Below are 21,796 nucleotides of genomic sequence, written 5' to 3'. Positions count from 1 at the left end.
GAAGTGATCCTGGCTAGAGCCCGGATCGGGCACAGTCAGCTCACCCATATTTTTCTTCTTACAGGAAACGATCCTCCGCAGTGTATGCACTGCAACTCTGTTCTCACAATAAAGCACATACTCATTGAATGTACCTTATACACTGATGCCCGAAAAGCTTCATTCAGTAATCTTCAACAACCTTTGACACTCCAACAGCTCATAGGTAATGATGCAAATCTCCCGGAATTTTTCCGCTTCTTAAAACGAATAAATCTGTATAATTGTTTCTAACTGTTTTTACAGACACCGTGAAATCCTCATCTCGTTTATAGGCGCAATATGGCCTAAGTAGCCCTTGCGCCAGAAATAACCATACCAATACCAATACCCCCCCCCCCTTTTTTTTCTCTCTTACACACACACATTGACCATAATTTGGACTTCAGTAGTTAATTACCTTTAATTTTTCTTCACCTAAGAATGTTAACATCCATTAATGAAAATAACTCCAACTACCCAAAATGAAATAATCTATCATTTTGTTATGTGGCTTAGATAGATACTAAATTTGTTAGTAACACAAAGGGTATGCTTGCCTCACAGAAAAGTATAGCTTTATTAGTTATTATTCATAGGCTACTGTGTAGATTCCCATGTGCTAAAATACTTATATCACAACTGTTCAGTATTTCTTACCACAACTCATCCTGCCATAATACACGTAGTAGAAGTTCACACTTTCATTTAACAGTCAGCAATGGGTTCGATTAAAGCTATAAATTTTCAATACTGTATTACAAATATAAAATTTCGGGTTTGTAGTTAGATTTTTTTTGCAAAACAAAACAAAATCTCTTACAATTTTACACTTAGTATTAGTAGGAGCAAATTATGCAAGAAAGCAAGCTTATACAGAAAAAACAAAAACACTACTTCCACCATAACCTGTCGAACCCATTTAATAATTTGTCTAGTTCTTGCTTAAACTTATTCAAACTATTCACTTCCAAGTCAAGGTGGAAGCCTTTATTCCATCAGTCAACTGGCAGCTGAAGCAAATTTCTGTGTGTCTATCTTGCAACCATCTTTCCCTAATTTCAATTTATGCCAATCTCATCTATATTTGTAGTAGTAGTTAATGGCAAATGATGCAAGAAAGCAAGCTTATATAGCATCAGCCAAAAAAAAAAAAAAAAAACAGTTCACCCTATTCATACCCTCTACAATTTTTCTAGTTCTCCCTTGAATCTATTCAACCCATCCACTTTCCACAACAACAGATGGACACCTATTCCCACAATCAGCCACCTGCTGACTGAAGGCAAACTTCTGCACATCTATCCTGCAACCATCCTTCCTCAACTTGAATTTATGCTCCTCACGTGTGTAGTCTCAGCAAATAGAAGAATACCATTAACATTCAGCTTACTCGATACATTCAAGGCTTTAAATACCTCATTCAGATCTCCCCGCAGGTGCTTGGTCTCGAGAAGCTGCAATTTGCCTTTCTAAGTGAAAATACCCTTTTGTTCCCTTCACCAATCTGATTGCCCTTTTCTACACCCGTTCCAGCAAATCTACATCCTTTATAAAGTGAGCCTCCAGACCTGTATGCGATACTGAAGATGCAGCCTAACCATGGCCTTATATAGGGTGGCCATTGAAAGACTGAAGGGTTTGAAAAAGTCATAACTTATTAATTTTTAATCTTTTTTATTTTCTTTTTATACAGGTTATAAAGCATCCCTTGGAGATTAAAATTATTTTTTGCATCCAGTTCCTTGGTCACTGCATCATAGTAACCTATCAGATCGGTTAGACTAGACTGTCCCTTGACAAATCCATGCTGTGGTTTCAATATAATTGCAGCCCTGTCCAAATAGTCCTGCATTAATTCTTTAACCAGTGATTCCATTATTTTCCCTGGAGTGTGACATTAAGCTAACAGGTCTGTAATTATTCATGTTGCCTTTTGATCCCCCTTTATGAATTATGGTTATATTCTCAGTTGTCCAGTCCATAGGGACCTCCCCTGAATCCAAGGATGCTCTCATAATTATCCTATAGGTTTTCTTTTATCTTCTTTGCTGCCTCCCTTAATATAATTGGATAGATTCCATCTACCCCAGGTGCCTCTTTTTTATGTCCATCCTCAATTTCTCCTCCACTTTCCTTCCAGTTATCATAAAGTCATTTAGCTCCTTGTTAGAGTTCGATAAATTCTGGCATCCCCTTCCCTAAAGAATTCCTCATGTGTGAATGTAGATGCAAAATACCTATTCAGTTGGTCCACAACGTGTGCAGGATCATCAACAGTTAACTCATAGACATCAAGTGGCTGAATGTGATTTAGTCCCTTCTTTCTACTGTTAATATAAGCATAGAAGTCATTGCTGTTTTTCTTTGTATTCTTTGCCAGAGACTTCTCATAATCCACCTTAACTTGCCTAAGCAAGAGGAAGGATGCCATCAACATTTAGCTTACTCAATCCATTCAGAAGCTTTAGACACATCAGTCATATCTCCTTGCCGTTATATAGGTTCCAGACACTGCAGTTTCCAGAACTGAAGCCTTTCTTCGTAAGACTACTCTTTTGTTTCCTTCGCTAATCTCATTGCCCTTATCTGTATTTATTTCAACTGATCCACATCCTTCCAGACTTCTATGCAGTATTCCAGATATGGCCTAAACATTTCCTTATACAGTACGATAATCACATCCATATCTATGCTGGCAGAATCCTCTATAACATTGACAAAACTCTGAGCTGTGCTAGCAGTTTGTTTGCATAATCTAAGATCAGTGTACCCCTGGTATGGTACACTGATCTGGGATTACTGCTACCCATATGCAGTCCATTGCATTTGTCAATATTAACTTCATTTGCCACTTCTTAGCCCATCTGCCTAATTTTTCTAGATCTTGCTGCAATAGCACACTTGATTACTGTCATTAACTACCTTACAAACTTAGACATTAAGTTCCATATGCCTTCATCAGTACCAAAAGGTAAACTGCAGCCATTATCAATCCACTACAAGATGGAAGTCTCAACACTCATGTTGAGGGAAATGGGCCATAATCTGCCATGCTGGTCCAGTGCGAGTTGGCAGATCAACCTTATTTAGCAGTCGGGCTTGAACCCCAGTCTACTCGAAGAATCTGCTACTGCACTTCCACTCCTGACCACGTGGCTACAGAGGCCTATTATCTTGGGTACTGTCACCTAAATAATTCAGAAAATTGTATATCTTAACTCGATTATATCTTAACTCTCTGCTACTAATATGGTGTTTGATAGATGCCACATTGTTAATGTTGGAAATGAAATAAAATCCTCCTATGTACCTTTTCCCACCGGTATTCTCAAAATAATAATTATAGTATTTTTCGTTTTCCTTTTGGCGTACTATGAATTATGAGAAATCATTTTTTTTTTTTTTTTTAGTTGGCATTTACCAGACACCAGCTAGTGTCTGTCTTTCTAATTAAAACAAAAAAAAAAAGTGTCTCACAGATGCCGCACAAGTTTGGCATTTGTAAGATTAAGTATATAGCATCATATTTATTAATCTGAATTGCAAACATCTGTAAATAATCTAATGTACATGTTTATGGTTTTCAACAATAAACATAAATAACCAGCACATTATTATACAAATAATCAAAAATAATCTACACTCACCTTCTGCCTTAATTCAATATTATGCTTATTAAACAGATGAATAAAGAAGACAAAGTATAGAAAAATTAATGGGATAAGGCAGAAGGCAAGCATAGACCTTCAGTTGCGAGCTTTGGTGTAGGCAGAAAATGAAACTGAAGAATTAGAAACAAGCCAATTACGATATGTAACATTCTTCTCTTGAACAGCCTTAGCACATTTATTGGAAAACCAAGGTTTAGATAAAGGACGAGATTTTAAAGTGGACTGTGGGATAAAGGATTCCATTCCTGCAAGAATAATTTCACTGACACGATCTGAGCAAGCGTTGACATCAGAAGTTTTGAAACAGTAATCCGACCAAGGAAAAGAAGAAAATAAATCTCGCAGGTCATCCCATTTTGCATTCTTGTAATGCCAAACAACAATAGGTTGGGAATAGCCATGAGATAAAGGCTCCATTGGAGAAGAGACAATCACCAAGTTGTGCCTAAAGGACCTCTCACTTCGACCGTGTACTTAGAAGGGTTGTTTGTGAGAAAAAGTGGTGAGAAAATACAACCTGGCTGTATGATTAGGATTGTCCGGTATTCTTGTAGGTAAATGAACAATCTGTGCCAGGTCATTAGTAATTGCAAAAGCCTCAGCATATCGATCAGCTGTCGGTGTGACTAGAAAACGGAAGCCAGCTTGAGTTGTGAACATTAAAATCACGAAGGAAAATTATCTTACTGTTAGGAAAGTTGAACTGGAGAAAGTCAAGTTTCAAAGAGAGGAAGTCAAAGAGCTCCAAGTGATTAGTGGAGTTGGGAGAACGGTAGAGACAACAGATGAATTTGACACCACATCTCCTGATATTCCAACAATATCTGCCTTTGATGTTTTGACCAGCACCTGAAATTCATCAAATTTATTTTTGTGGAAACAGGAGCTTGTTGTTTCTAGGGTCAAGCATTGAAACATCCATTCCTAATTAATTTACTTTTTTTAATTTCTCTGACAGTAAATTATTACACTCTAGCAAACTTCTATTTTGCAAAATTACTGCCTTCCACTTCAGAATTCCTTTTATTTTCAATTAAACTCATTTAGATGCTATTTCTTTTGTCATTGTTTGCATCAGGAGATACAATATTTAACTGACCTCATAATGCAAACATCATGCACAACCATCGTATATTTTCCTTTTGGAATTTTAAAATACAGACTCCATGTATATTTGAGAATTTCATACACAAAAGCATGTTCAATTGACATTAATGTTTTGGGACTCTGTTCTCAAGCCATGCTGATAGAAAAAAAAAAAAAGGTAAATTTAAGAATGTACACACGTTATTATTAATAGAGGTTTCTATAACATTTTTTGACTAATGAAATGCCACTTCGAGCTTTTAGGAAATTATTAATCTCATTTGGGTTGCCAATTAGTGGGAGTGCAATAGCACCTACTCTTTGAGTAGACCAGGGTGACTGCTAAATACGGTCAATCTGCCAACCTGCACTGGACCAGTATGGCAGGTTATGGTCCATTCCCTCAACATGACTTGTTGAGACCTCCAACCTGCAGTGGATTGGCAATGGCTGCAGATTAATTTATTTAATTTTATGTAGATAAAAACCTGAAGAATAAGTTAGGAATTAATAAATTTATACTAAAGGTTTCTTACATGATATTCTGTAGAAGTGACTGGACTCTTCAGAGATAGGTTGTAAACTGAGTCCACATAGAGTATTTTACCTTATATATCCCTGTAGCAGAAGTTTCTCGGAACCAGTGTCAGCTCATTAATGTTCATTCTTAATTATTATTATTTCATGGGGAAAATTCACTTTTATATCCTAAGAAAAAATAAAGCTTATGGATTTGTAATATATAATCAATTAATTTCTAATTTTAGAAACTAACTGATTATAAATTACAAATCTATAAGCGTTACATTAACTTCCTTAAGACATATAAGTGGGTCTATTTAGTATGTCCATTCATTTCCCCCCATTTCTTCTTAATCTGTTCTTAGAACCTTTAACGTGAATAATAATATGTAATTCCTGGTATGAGGTTAAGACTTAACATTGTTCAACTGAAATCAGTTTTAAGAATATATATAGCAGATTGCTCTTCATGTCTAGCATTCATTTGAGGGAGATATTATATTTTTATGCTTTATTTACAATTGCATAGAAAGTTGTGTTTATTCATCATTATACATAGAAGCATGTTTTTGTATAAAATTTTTTTCTTAAGGTGTTAATTATAATAATAATTAAAACAACTTTTGTGCAGTGATTCCCAAACTGTGATATGTGTGGTGCTAAATTGAAACAAACTCTTAATCTTATTACATTAAAAATTGGTTTTAATATGGATCGGAATTCTAAATCCCACTTCATATTATTCTTGTATGCAATACATTTATATTTCATTAGTTTATTAGCAGTCTTTATACTAGACACATCTGTTGAAAAACAGATGTGATGGTATTGCTTGTATTTCACATGCTAATGAAAATATATATATATATGTAATGTATATTGATCTTTATAACTTATGAATCAGTTAAAATGTATTTTCCATTTATCCATATAAGTATTGGTTTATTTTATTATCTTTTGGCCCCCAAGCAGCAGTAGCTGCACCAGAATCCAGTGAGAATTTTGCTACAGCTGCCTGGTTTATTGGTATGATGTGTGCAATTGCTCTTCTTTTGCTGCTCTTAATTATTGTGTGTCTCATCAAGAGGAACAGAGGCGGCAAATACTCTGTACATGAGAAAGAAGCAGCACAAGGTAGAGATCTAGATTACCCTGATGATGGTGGTTTTAACGAGTACAGTAAACCGTAAGTAGCTATTAAATCTATGATAATCAGATATATTATTTTTTCTACTTAACTTTAAATATTTCAATGATAGCAGTTTGAAATTTTGTAGGAAATGTAACTCATAATGGTTTCCTATAATTTTTTAGTATTAGTATTGGTATTAATAATGGCAAATGATGCAAGGAAGCAAGCTTATACAGCATCAGCCAAAAAAAAAACCATTTCACCTACCCATCCCCCTCCAGTAACCCCTTGACGTGGGCACCTGTACGTGGTGAGGGGACCTCCCAGTGATGCTACTGGTCCTCCAGATTAGCATCACGGGGTTTCAATGCCCATGGCCAAGGTTCCAGGCTAACGTCAATGGAATCTGGCATGTTTGCTGTGCGCTGTGACAATTCAGAAAGGGAGATCCTGGTGGTTGAGGAGGGCCCCAGCTTCAATACACCACTCTGGCTCCTGCTTTGACAAGACAGGTATTCCTGCAAGGTCCAGCTAGGATCAGTCAGCTAGTAGGCTGCACTGCGAGGGTCAACCATGTCAATGTCATGCCCCTACCCTCATAGTTCGAGAGACAGCATTCAGGCTGGCGGCGGTGTGGGTATGGTGTCTGGGTAGCCCTGAGTGTCCTTCTGGGCACTGAACAACTTCAGTTTATTCTGGGGCCGCAATGTGGTCCCTAACTGAAAACTTGACCGTTGACCAAAAAAATGTCGCTTCTGCAAAAAAGGCAGAAAACAGAAGATATATCAGGCTTAACACCTCGATTTTTGATAATTCACTCAACTAGCAAGAAGCCTATAGGGAAAATGTTGCCCTTCTTTATCCTGAAGAGTTGGTAGGCTCTAAAAATAAGTCTGTCAGATGGCTTTGCTCGGGTGACATTTTTGTAGAAACCAGAAGTGACAGACATTCAGAACAGCTCCTCCATGCTACATCTATCGGGGGAATGCTGATCACTGTCCATCACAAGACACTGAACTCATCCCATGGTGTCATCATGGAGAGTGGGATCTTATGGATGTAACTGAAGAGGAAATCTGTTGAATTAAAACCACAAGGTGTGACAGCTGTCAAATGTATGTTCATGCATAGGGATGGGAAACTTGTTCTCACCAGAAATATCATCTTGACATTTAATTCACCATCTCCTAATGAGATCAAAGCTGGCTATATTAACTCTCCAGTGCATCCATATGTTCTAGATCCTATACGGTGCTTTAAGTGCCAAAAATATGGACACTCACAGATGGCTTGTTATAGTGCAAAGGACCACAAAACAAGATCATGTTTGGCTGCAAAACCAACCTGCATTAACTGCCCAGAAGAACACTCAACTTACTCATGAGCATGCCAGAGGTGGAAGGAAGAAAAAGAAATCCAATAACTTAAGGCAGAGCTGAACATATCTTATCAGCAGGCAAGTAAAGCAGTGAAATCCATAAATACAAACAAACCCACCTATGCCCAGATGGTAGCAGGGAGATGTTCCATTGGAACTCAGACATCATCGCATGTTACCTGTTAAGTTCACAAAAACCCACACAGAAGGACCAATCTGCTGCCACTCCCATATCAGTACCTCTTAATTCTCCACCATTTAAAAGAGTAGAGAATAAGAAGCCTCGGGTATCCCCCCCCCCAATACCCAAGAAAATATGGAGGTTGAGGGGAAGGAGGTACCAGATGATTTAGTCTTTGAACTCTTTGCAAAGGGGGAAATGGATACTGGACAGCATCCATACTTCCTCAAAAAAGATAAATACAAGACTGACAAAAGTAAGCCCTCAGCACCTCGGAAGCCACCTGATCGACCCACCAAGCCAAAATAATGGTTAAATTCCTACAATGGAACTGTTGTGGATTCCAGCGAAACAATGACATCAATTGATACATCTTCGTATATGTGAACTTTTGACAAGGTAACCTTTTTTAAAGTTTACCAAACTCATCTTTTTCGTGACACACTATAGCCTTGTTGTTTTTGCCCCACAAAAATCAAATCAATTCAATCATTCCTCCAGTAATTTGTCAAGTTCTTCCTTGAACTTATTCAAACTATCAACTTCCACAACAACAGATGAAAGTTTGTTCCAGGAATCTGCAACCATCCTTCGTCAGTTTGAATTTATGTCCCATGATGTGCATAGTCTGAGCAAGAGGAAGAATCCCATCAGAATTGAGTTTGCTAAAGCCATTCAAAGCCTTAAACACCTCAATCAGTTCACCTTGCAGGTGCCTAGTGTCCATATATTGCAATTTGCTGAAGCGAAGCATTTCTTGGTGAGAGTACCCCTTTGTTCCCCTCACTAATCTTGTTGCCATTCTCTGTACCTGATCCAGCAGCTGTATATCATTTCTACACCTGTATGTGATACTCAAGATGTGGCCTGACCATTGCCTTATACCAGGGTTTCCCAAAGTATGGTCCACGAACACCTTATTTGAAATATATCTACATAAATCTATAAGAAAATTTCCGATCCTAAAATATCTTAATTTTATGTAAACTTTTGTTAATAAACAAAGAAATGAATTTGTAACATTCCGTAAATTTTTTTCACATGTTTACTTACTATTCAAAGAAGCTTAAAATTATTTAACTAAATTTGCATTTTTTACTGTCTATTATTAAGATATTTACTATATAAAACTGTATAACCATTTTTTTCTAAATTACTCAGTCTGAGCGCGCCTCCGTAGCCAGGTGGGAAGGAGCAGCAGTGCGTAGCACACGCTTCTTGATTAGACCGGGGTTCGATCCCGTCACCACCAAATACGGAGGATGCGGAAAGGTCAGGGAATGACCACCGCATATTCCCGGAGCAATATGGCCTTAGTTGCTAATGCTCCTAAAAACCAAATAACAAACAAACAAACTCAGTCAGACCTCTGTTTAACGAAGTCCTTTTATAGTGAATTATTTTGAATTCCCCTTGGAAATTACATTTAAAATAGTTTCTGTTGAGCGAAGAAAATTTTCATGTAGCAAACGAATTAGGCGAGAATTAACTCGATATGCACTGTTCGCATTTCTGGCATTTAGGCAATTAGTGCTGCTGGACAAATTAAGAGAGCTAATAGAATTACCATTCTACAACTTGGTGGTACCTGGTAAAACCTATCCGACCATCTGTCCCATATATGGAGAAGTCGCGCTGGTCAAGAGTGAGCAGTTCAAGGTGTATTCCCAATGGGCTCTGGCCCACCTTCTACTGTAGTGGTGTCCAACCTTTTCCCGTACAGTGGCCATATTCAAAAAAATTCAAAGTTAGATTTCTTTAGTGTTACATTTTCCATATCTCGTTGCAAGTAAAAGTAAAATTGAAAATAGTCGAAACTTTTATTAAGTACAATACACAATTACATTTACTGAACAAAACATTTAATTAGAATTTTTTTGATAATTAACAAAATTTAAAATGCTGTTTTAGTTCACTTTCCTCGTGGGCTGTAGGTTGGACACCTCTGTGAATCAATTGTAAGCGCCCTGTTTGAGAATTAGAAAAGTGATTTTCTTACTCTGACAAATGATCGTCTGTTGTTTTGCAGCAGTGCTTTATCCACATTTTTCAATAAATTTTCCCTATCTCTGTTTACATGGTCACAGTACCTGAATATCCAAATGACACCATCATTTTGGACAGTTTCAAAAAAAAGGAAAAGAAAAAAATTCAAATTTAAGAACTAGTGACAATACCAATGACGAGAGAAGGAAAACATGGACAAGGAAAGAATTAATTCTTCTAAACATGAATTGTTGGCATTTGGTGAAAATGAAGTTAGAAAATTGTTAATTAGGTTACAGTTAAATGCAATTCGGGGATTTCGGGGATACCTAATTGATAAGAAAGTTTCAGAAGAATTGAAGCATTTGATGAATGCTCTGAATACGAACAAATTTCATCGAATGAATGTGAACGAGGATTTTCACAAATGAATCAGATCGCCAGCCCAACCAGCACTTCGTTGATGACAAAAACAGTTTCTTAAAACTGTAGGCCCACTGCTAACCCGCTTCGATCCAGAAAAATATGTCAATTCATGGCTGCTTCGGAAACGTCATTCAGCAACCGATACACAAAGAGGAAGAAAAGAAGTTAGCATTAGCATTAGCATTAGCATTAGTAGAGGCATTTGATGCAAGAAAGCAAGCTTATGCAGCATCAGCCAAAAAAAAAAAAAAAAAAAAACCCACTTCCACTTCACCCCTCTGTTCGTTCAAAATACCTGTCCAGCTGAGCCTTAAACTTATTTAGGCTATCAACCTCCACCACAAGGGATGGAAGTCTGTTCCACCATTGCTTTCTTGCATCAAATGCCTCTACTAATGCTAATGCTAATTATGTACTCCCTCCTATCACGGGCAGAATTACAGAAACTTCCAAATTTAACCCAACTGTGACACCACGTCTCTGAAATCCCCACAATATCTGCCTTTGATGTTTTGAGCAATACCTCAAATTCATCAAATTTATTTACTAAAATAAATTTGATGAATTTGGCATAGGGTGTCCAATGAGAACTTAATGAAAATTTAGAATATTCTACAAAAACTTTATTATGAAATTATTTTTACTTATGTTATTATTTTTTACTTAATTTACTCACATTTTACTTATTTTTTATATACTTGAATAATAAATTTATGCTTAATAAACTGCGTTAATATACTTAATTTGTTGTTCTTATTCTAAAAACGTTACTACTAAAGTAACAATATCAGGGAAAACAATTTTTAGAGTGCTTTTCATATCCTTTTAATTTTCAATTTTTCCTGATAGCAAAGAATAAGTACCGGCACCTTTTTTTTTTAAAAAAAAGCACTGATTACTGGTATGTTGAATGTCCTAATGGTAGTGTCACTATTTCCACTACGAGTATAATTATTAAAAATACATTAATTTATAGCTATAGGTGGGCCACAAAAAAAAAAAAAATCTGCAAACACTGGTCCACACTTGAAAAAGTTTGGGAAACCCTGCCTTATACAGTGGGATAATCCCACTGTATAAGGCAATTGTAAGACTAAGACCACATTTGGAATACTGCTCAAGTATGGAGATCTCATCTGAAAAAAGACATCGAGCTTCTTGAAAGGATCCAAAGATGGGCAACTCGAATGGTGAGATTGGCAGAAGGATGACTATATGAGGAAAGACTGATTACGTGGGTACAGACATGGCAACCAGGCATATCAGAGGTGACCTGGTTGAGGTTTATAAGGCTCCGAGAAGGATTAGTAAAATGAATGGTGGAATTCTCACTGTTATAAATAATTCCAGAACTAGGGGCCATAAATTCAATTTACATGGGGAAGAAGTTTAGACTGGATTGTAGGAAGTTTTCTTTTAGCCAGTGAGTTGCTTGTTGTTGGCAGAGCTGGCCTGTTCATTAGTCAATTGCCTAGGGATGCATTCCAACAAAATGTAATTTTTTTTTAGTGGTTAAAAAAATTATTTATAAATAAAGAAATAACATTATCTAAATATTTTATCAAATATTAAGAATATATTTAAAAAAAAGATTAATATACAAAATAATCCTCTATGGTTTTATGACATTTGGGGTTGCTTTTTATCGGCACATCACTTTGACATTTAATTAAAAGCTTCCCAAAATATTAATAGAAAAAGTAGGGAAGAAGGGATAAGATTTTAAGTATTAGCTCTTTCTTTCAGCGTAGTAAATAGAGCATTGTAACTCCTTCCGTGGCAATGAATTTGATGACCAGAAGAGGAGGAATGGAGGACGATAAAAGTTTATTTTGTGATAATGTTGCATGTTGTATTCTTGCACTGTATTGTTATTATCACATCATACAATAAATCATAATAATATACAGCAAGCAGATAAATATTATAGATGAATGGGTGGGAACAGGTAAGCTTGTTGGTAGGCAGGGTGATGGATGGTACTGAATACAACTGGGGCGCATGAAACCCTTGCGCAAGCTCTGATTGTTGGAACAAGTTGCCCTCGCAGGTAATTTGGCTGAGATTTGAATAAATTCAAAGGTCAACTTGTGTGAGGAGGGAAGCATATAATTTGTATTTTTGCCAGTGTAGCAAAAGCCTGTGGCTTCCTTGCAGTATATCACAAATACTGTTACTAATTCACTGAACAGTAGTTCTCCCACTTTGACTATTTCACCTACTATCACAAATAATAACTGAACTTTTTGATATCCATTTTAACCAAATGGATATCAAAAATCAGGATTTAAAATTTGTTGATTTGACTTTTCCTTATTGAGTAATGCTCAAATCTTTGTTTGTAACCTGTGGATAATATTTCTCCGATTTTCGCTTATTATAATTGCTGTTTAATAGAAACAAAATTAAATTTGCAAATGTGATCACAATAACCAGCGCTTATTGTAATTATTTTATGGTACCAACACACAAAAATAAAATAAATGCTGGCTCATTTGGATTTTCGACGCTCTACTGTATTATGAAAATCCACTCACTGGGAGTTGGGTTGTTATATGTGAGTAAGCAAAAGGTGCTTTGTGCATTTGCAAATGAGCCTGAAAAATCAGCATTGTAATATTCATTACCTTTGTTCTCACTTGAAATGTCAACTTTACCTGTCGTCCCATGAAATTTTCTGTGTAAATGCATTTAAGTCATTAAATGAATATTATTCAGATATTTTGTAGTGATTATCAACATATCATTAAATGTAAATGGATCTTAAGTGATAAGATGACTTTTTTTTTTTTTTCATTCATTTAAATAGGGCAGATAATCAACAAAAAGTTCAAGGCAGCCGTACATCTCTCAATAGCAGCTTGAAAGGGCCAGAAAGCGAGACAGACAGTATGGTGGAATATGGGGAGGGTGAAGCAAGCAAATTCACTGAAGATGGATCTTTTATCGGTCAGTATGGTGCCAAAAAAAAAAAGGAAGAAGAATCAACATCGCCTTCTGCTCTAGCAACTTTTGTGTAATACTGACTTGTATAAGCAGCTAAGTTACAAGTGTGAAAAAAAAAAAAACTGGAAATGACATCTTTGTTTATTGGCTTCTGACCAGACAAGTGATGTGATCTGATTTTTTTTTTTTTTTTTTTCCCTGGTTAGCTCCTGCAGAAGTGATGGACAATGTTATTGAACAGCAGTAGCAGAAAAGCCAGTGTTAGAACACGTGTCATAGTCAGTCTCATCTGCAGAGTATTTTTGATCTTAGCACAGACTTCACTGTTCTTCCACTAGTTGCAAATGGCACAGGACAGTCCTGTCCTTTTAGTTCTGTGCCTGTAGAGACAAGTTGTCTTCATTAAATTATAGCTTTAATCCACAAACTGCTATTTGGAAATGGACATATGATTGTTAGTTTGTGGGACAGCTATTGTGGAAATAGAAAACTGAATGGTAATTGCAAATTAATATAAGTTCTTATTTATTTTATAAAGTTACCATTTGGGGGGGAAAATACAGAAAGTCTGACTGTACAGAATAATGTATATATATACAAACACACACACATGGCAAAGTTTTATACAGCTTAGCTCTTGTTTGCTTTCCTAATAACTTTGCTGTATTTTTATCAGCTGGTGGATTAATGTTAAATTTAATACAGATAGTAATGTGTAAAGAATCTCAGCTTTGCGTTGATCATAGTCATCACCAGTTTTATAGTTTTCTTAGAAAGTGATGTACAGAGTCCAAATAACTTGTCTGAGCTATAGACAGAAAAGTTTTGCCTTATTTTCTGAGTAAGATGGTCTAAAACATTCCAGCTCTTACAGATGCACTATTGGAATTGTTTATGTTGATTACAATACTTATGACATTTCATGTCTTGCATTTTGTAAAGAACAAAAGGCAAAGCATGATTATGTTCTTACAACCATATAAACAGTAGGTAAAAGTTACAGAATAAAATCTTAGATGAAAAACTAAGCATTTTACCTCTGGTAGCCACATGAACAGTGCTTTATATTGCACTTTCATACAGAAAGCAAAATCACTCAAAAAAAATCTCATTATAAGTAATATATTTATTATATAGTAAAAGGTTTGAATGTATACCTTTTACAGCTGTATATTTGTATCATAGAAGTGAAAATGTTACTTAAGAGTAAAGTTATTCTTTGATATTAGTGGTTCATAATATTTTGTTTATAGTTTTTCTTTAATAGGGTAGCCGACCTTTCCCAGCAAAATGCTTGCATATATTATTAGCTCTTTTGGAGTTCCAAATTTTAAACTTCATCTATTGTATGGATATATAGCAAAACAGAGTTAATGTGTAATTGTCTATATAAATCAAAAGACCTTTACTTATACATTTTTCTTATTAGAACAGATACTCCTGCCTTTCTGTTGTTAATGGCATATTCAGTTTCAGAATTGGCCTACCTGTTTAATAAATAAATCTTTATTTATTGTGTTACACTAAATCTAATTTGCACTAATGTATTTGGTTAGAGAGAATGAAAAACAGGGAACCTGTGGAGAAAGGTATCCTTGGTATAAAAGAAAATTTAAGAATTTGCTATCAAAATCCTGCTGGATTAGAAAGGAGTATAATTAAATTTTGTGCATTCTAAAGTTATAAAGGAAAGAAATTCCACAGTGTTTGTACTCATTATGAAAGTGGGAAATATTGTTTTTAAACAGTAACTTTAATTAATAACTGTTTTGTCAAGTGATATTTGATTACTTAGCTTATGAACAAATACAATACATGCCCTGATTATTTGCCACTCCCTGGTCAACTTTGTTGCAGAGGCGGCTCGTCCATAGGCACTGCAGCACCCCCAGCTATTTAAATCCAGATATTCAGTGAATGGAGTTATATGAAATTTTGTAAGAACAATACAACACAATGAATATTTTTATTAACAGGACCCATATATAGTATGCGCATCCTCTATTTCCAGTAATCCTTTCAATAATAAACAAATAAAAACACGAAATGATTTCCAACTTTGAAGTTTAATTAACCGTAGGCCTCACTGTGCGCCAGGCAGTGGCGCATTTTGCATTCCAGTGAATATCTGGTAGTTGGTTGCCATTGGCAACTTGGCAATATTGTATTGGTGCCTCCGTAGCCAGGTGGGCAGGAGCAGCAGTGCATAGCACATGCTTCTTGATTAGACCAGGGTTCGAGCCCGTGAGCCACCAAATACGGAGGATGTGGAAAGGTCGGAATGACCACCGCATATGGCCTTAGTTGCTAATGCTCCTAAAAACCAAATACAACAACAACAACAGCAATATACATTTTTTTATAGGTGAAACGAAACAAAGTCACTGTAAAGCACGCATCGTTGAGCATGATGGGTGTGTAGCCATCATGCTCAACCACAATGTTGGTGTCTTTTTGTTATTCGCCTGAATTCCCATTAAGTAACTAAATAATATCAGTGTTAAATCAATACTCAACATTCAACAGTGTGATTACAGCTTAATTGCGAATTGAGCTGGAACTTGTAAGTTGAAGTTATATTATGAGGTGATGTGTAAGTAAAACATTATTTCTATGACACACGATTTTGTGAAATTTGATTCGATCATGGCCCCCATGCTTCCCTATGAAGTAAATCTCGTGACGGTGAATAAAATTTAGCAACTTAGTTTTTCACAATTATCTCTCCAAGAAAAAAAATTATTAAAAAAGAAGGCCACCCTATACCAAAAATTCAATCTCTCAGTGGAGAATAAGTAATAATAAGAAATATTTGCAGTTTTAAAACTGAATGGTACCAAAGGAAAAGTTGGCTTTGTGGTTGTGAAGTTAAAAATGCATTGTTTTGTTTTCCATATTTACTGTTCAGAGGTGACTTAACATGGACAAAAAGTGGCTTTACCAACATTAACAGAATGAAAGAAAAAACTCTTAAAACATGAAAGTGTGAAGAAAAACATTGATAGTGTGATTTCACTATTGCTTTTAGGAAGCATAAATATTAAAGAACAGCTTAGTGAGGCCTACAGACTTTCAATCTGCAAACATAACAGAAAAGTTACCACAAATCGTGAGGTATTATCTAAAATAATAGACTGCATTAAATTTTGTGGGCAGTTCGAAAAAGACTATTCTAAAATCAGCCTGCACATTAGATTCCAATTTAAAGAACCATTTAGAAAGTAATGCAGCATTTAAAGGCATTTCAAAAACTATTTAGAATGATATTCTTGACTGTTTGCTGCAAATATGTCAGGATGAAATAAAAAGAGAAATTAAAGAAGCTTCATTCGTAGCTGTCATGGCTGATGACACAACAGATGTCTCAAAACATATACAAATGGTAATTGTTCTGAACTGAATGGAGACATTTTTGTGTTTTTGGGGTTTTTTCACTCCGTAAAACCAAACAGCAGACTGAATATCAAAGTGCATTCTAGATCTGTTATACATAATTCTCGAAGGAAATACTCAAAAACTGCTTGCTCAGACATTTGATGGCACAAGTGTGATGAAAGGGGGAGTTCAGGCTAAAATAAAAGTGTACAAAAATGCACACATTATTCACTGCTATGCACACCAACGTTATGCACACCAACTGAATCTGATTATGAGAAATTCAGCAAGTAGTACCCCAGATTCAAGGATATTCTTTTCGAATCTCATATCGATACCAGCATTTTTCTCGAGATCACCACAGCATCTGTCTGTTCTCAGAAAGCATATGGACAGCCATGTTGCCCGACCTTCCCCTACAAGATGGAACTTCAATATATGCACCGTGAACAGCGTTTATGAAAATTTTGAATACTTAAAAAAGTGCATGGAGGAACTACAAGCAACAGAAAATGCAGATAAGACGGTTTCAGAAGCAAATGGAATTTTGCACATCTCGAGTAATGAAAAATTCGAGTTCTGGTAGAACTTTTCCATCAGATAATGCCTCACATGGAAGTTATTTATAATCAAATGCAATCTTGAGAAATTGAGGCAGTTAAAATACATGAATATATAGGAAATGTTAAGAATGCCATTCTAAAAAATCAGGAATTCAATGTACTGTGAAAATCCTTAAAAAACACTCATGATTGAAGCAAAGGAAGTATGCGACTATATAAGCATTGACATAGGTGAGAGATACTCTTTTACAAAGCAATTAATTGCTGCTAAATAGTTTAAGAAGGAGAACTTTATTTTTCATATGAAAATGCCCATGGAAGAGGTATGGGAGACTGAGGCATACCCCATGATTGAAAGAGAAAAACTTCTTACAGAATTACAAGTTTTCTATAGCAGACATGATCTACACAATTATTGCAAATTAACTGACTTGCTGAAATTCATCTCAGAAAATAATCTAGCTGAAGTTCTTGGTGAACTTAAAAAACTCATAAAAGTTCTTTTGACCATTTCGATGACTACTTCAGAGCCTGAATGCTGCCATTTGACATTAAAAAGAATAAAAACATTTTTAAGGAGCACTATGAATCAGGAAAGGCTGAATGCTCAAGCAATGCTTTCAGTAGAGAAAAGTTTGGTCAACAGTGCACCAAACTTGAATGAAAAAGTCAATATATTTTCAACAAATAAAAACCAAAGAATGGATTTTGTTTTTAAATAAAAGTTCAAGTCTGTTAATGGTAAATGTCTAGTTAATGTTTTGTAGTATTTTTAACTTGCTTATTATTATTACTGTGTATGTCTACATGTCTTATAACCAAGGCAATTTAATGTAACTTTAAGATGCAGCACCCCCAAACATCAGAGTCACGAGCCGCCACTGCTTTGTTGGATATTTATCTATCACATGGTCATAGATAATGCTTGTCAAACAGTAAAAAGATAATTAAAAGAATGTTTTCTGTAACATGACATGATTTTAACTTCTGATCACCCATTCCTGTAACATAGTACTCTGAGTTAAGCCACATACTATTTATGTGAATAATCAGTGTTAACTATGGCTGCATATTCTCTTTCTGTACATGCCATTGTTGTGATAAAAATTCATACATAGGCAGTATGTTTTCACAATAAAATACTTAAAAATATTAACCTCTGAACTAAGTAATTGTTAGCATTTTTTTATAATAAAATTCACAATTTTCAGTGTTTCCCTAATAAAACAGAAGTAAAAAACTTCCTGCTCTTAAAGGTGACCAACAAATTGAAATACTGTTTTATAACGTGTTATTTTTGACGTTCAACTGTGTATACAGTTAAACATCAAATTTGTCACTGCCCATCTCCAGCTAATAGCTAAGAATTGTTAACTTTAGTTTTATGTGTCATTGTGTCCATACAGGTTGATTAAACCCTGTTTCTTCTGCCTGAGGAGGTCTTCAGATTTCTGCAGTGTTTTCCAAATGAGTAATAAGTGACAAAAATCACTGCACTGTTAGTCAGATTGTCCGAAGTAGAGCAGAGATTTTACCATGACATTGAGAAATTTGTTAGGAATGGAACTGTGCACAGATTTTCAATGATCATTAAACACATTTATAAAGATTCAGTAAACGTCAACATACAACTTTTGTCCATCTGTATTTGCTCATATGCTGCCTAAAAGGAATTGTGGCCACTGAAAATGCATATACAGGTCATTATCTATTATGGGAAAGGTAATATCAAAGACACTTGATTTTGTGAAACTTTCTCTCCAAAAATATACCAAACACAATACAGCATATTTTAGAAGTATTTCTGATGTTTGGCCACAGGCTTCAAACTCTTTGAAAGAAGAAAATAATTAGTGTACTGTGCAGTAAGTTGTGTTAAAGTATTTTTCACACCACCTGACGTCTAGAAAATTCTGATTTCCAACTTAAATATATTGTTTCCTGGGCTATGACTGAATCAATTGAAAACAGTATTTTGCATTCCTTCCAGCAGCATCTTTTTTGGATACAGGTTGTTTTTAATGGAATGACACATTACAAGGAAGCAGTATATGATAAATTTACTTGAAAAGTTCTGTATTTGATTAGAGTCTGTTACTTTGCAAGTAAATTTTTTTGTGATTAAGTAAATAAATAATCATTTGTTACCAGTTAATTATTTTCACTTCATTGCACATATCTCCAAAAGTAATAATCAAGAGTTGTGTGAAATACAATACATATTTCAGGTTCTGATTTAAACAATTGTAGTATACTGTCAATGCATTTTACTTATTAAAATCCAGGAAGAAATAACAATACTGCTGTGATTAACATAATAAGCAAACTGATAAAAAAATTTACTTTTACATATGAACTGAGAACATTTTGTCTATCCATTCTGCAGCAACAAATATAATATTCAGTATATGGATAGACTACATTAGGTCAGTTGTGTCGTATAATTAGAATTACTTGCAATACTACTCCACTACTGACATTTGTACAATTACTTTTCTAGATTTAAAACTTTAACCATCCTCTCAATATCATTTCTGAATTATCTCTCATTGTGATCTTACTGTTGTTATTATTATATAGTGCATCTAAGGCCAGATTGCAGCATTACAGAATTGTAAATCAAATTGACATTGAAAAATGAACTTTTAGAGAAGAACACTGACTTAGTTGCATCTGCTGTGGGAAATCCAGTAGCTTATGGACATAGGTCTCTATTTTCAAATCAGGATCCCCTTTGAGGTAATAAAGATTTGATTTGTGTGGTGCTTGGGTAACTGAGACCATGATGTGCCAAATCAAAGGAAATAAAATTGGGGTAGATTGTACTTTTGGCCAATTAAGCAATCTGTGTAAATCATCCCATTTTGTCCAGTCTGTTAGGTACATTCCTCTTCTGGTCGAGATTGGGAGTGATTTAATTCTTGCCACCCCTACAGCAAGCAAAAAGAATACATCTGATGTCCTCTTTTTTTCTGCAAAGCAGCTTGCCAAAAACAAAAGTTTATTTTTTTTTACTGATGTGCAAAAAATGTAATAAAATTTTGTTAAGGGTATAATATAGTGTAACTGTGTAGGACTCTACCCTATGTGATACATATAAAAAAAAAATAATGATAATATTTGGTGAATTTCTATTGAGCTGACTTGACAAATATTTTACACATAGTTAAAGTGCTACAGCTTAGCCTTCCAGCAATGAATAATTTTTTCCTGGAATTTAAAAAAAAAAAAAAACTTGGTGCAGTAATATTTTAACTTTATTGCTTGACACTAGAGTTAATAAATGAAACCCCATCACTACATGTATTATTTGATTTTATCAAATAATGGATATAATTCCAAAGAAGTTTTTAAAATCTGATAAAAACTATAATTAGTTCTAAATACAGATAAGAGATAAAGCATGTACTAGAAAAATTTCAAGAGGCCTTTAAAATTAGATCTATACTGCTGAAAGGAATCCAACATCAACATGAAATACATATAAGGTTTTTTGTGGGCTGTACTTTCAAGACCTGGAAAAAAAGTTGATATAAAAATGTGTCTGATTCTGGAATTTTCAATGGTAAAAAAAATAAGAATAACACACACATCTAGTAAAATGTTTGCTTATTACTATATTTTTTTAACTTATATTTTGAATCTAGTTGATATGCCCAATTCTGAAACACTTCACAGTCATGATTCTTTTTTTTTAAACAAATTTCATGATTTGTACCTCCCTGTACTGTGATAAGATGGAAAATACACATCTAGGAACAATATTAATTAATTTAGTCCATACTTTAAAATTTAACATTACATAATGATACTTTGGTCGATCAAAATTAAGCACATAATGTAAGTCATTTCTAGCACAAAACCCTTAAATTTACAGAAAGGTCCAGTTTGTTCTCCTCCTAAATTACTACTTTCTCTATACATGGACTGGTTCAAGCAGAAGACTTCTTTTCTTGCTGAACTCCAATCCTCAACAGTGTACATCTAATCACATGTTCTGATATATAGAACACTTTTTAGAAAAGTGGTTTAGCCTTTTCTGGAGTTTTTGAAGGTCATTTCAAATCTTCCAGTACATGCTGTCATCTCTAATTGTAGACAGCACAAAAATGGATCGTGTGATAAAAGTATTACATTTTAAAAAAATAAATAGTATTAAGTTGGTTTTTTTTTTTCAAATAATTTCACTCTAATATAAGAGAAAAAAAATTGTACATTGCTTTTAAAAATTTCACGCAGATAGAAGGTTAACTGTTGAAAGTACTTGGAAATTAAGTTTAGGATTCAGTAAAATATTTAATTTGAAAATAATTTTAAATTCACTTGTAGCAGACTGATATGTTGTTGGAACATATTAGTCTGCTGCTTTATCAAAGTAAATAAGAAAAAGTGACTTCATCTTTTTGTTATATGTTGGGTTGCATAATCATATAAAGATTGATGCAAAGGATGTTATCCAGGTAATTTTCCTTAGATTCATTAAGATACTATGGAACTTAAGTGACTGAA

General features: G+C 34.8%; 1 protein-coding gene across 1 annotated transcript in view; it reads left to right on the top strand.

Annotated features, from left to right (window-relative positions):
• LOC150078459 (neuroglian-like) overlaps window positions 1-13,464 on the top strand; it is a 442,449-nt gene extending 428,985 nt beyond the window's left edge. The window contains exons 25-26 of the mRNA XM_090385067.1: window positions 6,273-6,486; window positions 13,213-13,464. Coding sequence (XP_090241193.1) covers window positions 6,273-6,486; window positions 13,213-13,423 — 425 coding nt within the window. The 3' untranslated portion in view covers window positions 13,424-13,464. The remainder of the gene's footprint in view (window positions 1-6,272; window positions 6,487-13,212) is intronic.
• Window positions 13,465-21,796: the final 8,332 nt, after the last annotated feature.

Source organism: Mastigoproctus giganteus, chromosome 11 (assembly GCF_048544385.1).
Source record: "Mastigoproctus giganteus isolate SK-2022 chromosome 11, ASM4854438v1, whole genome shotgun sequence".
Lineage (NCBI taxonomy): Eukaryota > Metazoa > Arthropoda > Arachnida > Uropygi > Thelyphonidae > Mastigoproctus > Mastigoproctus giganteus.
This window is presented reverse-complemented; position numbering and strand designations above follow the sequence as displayed.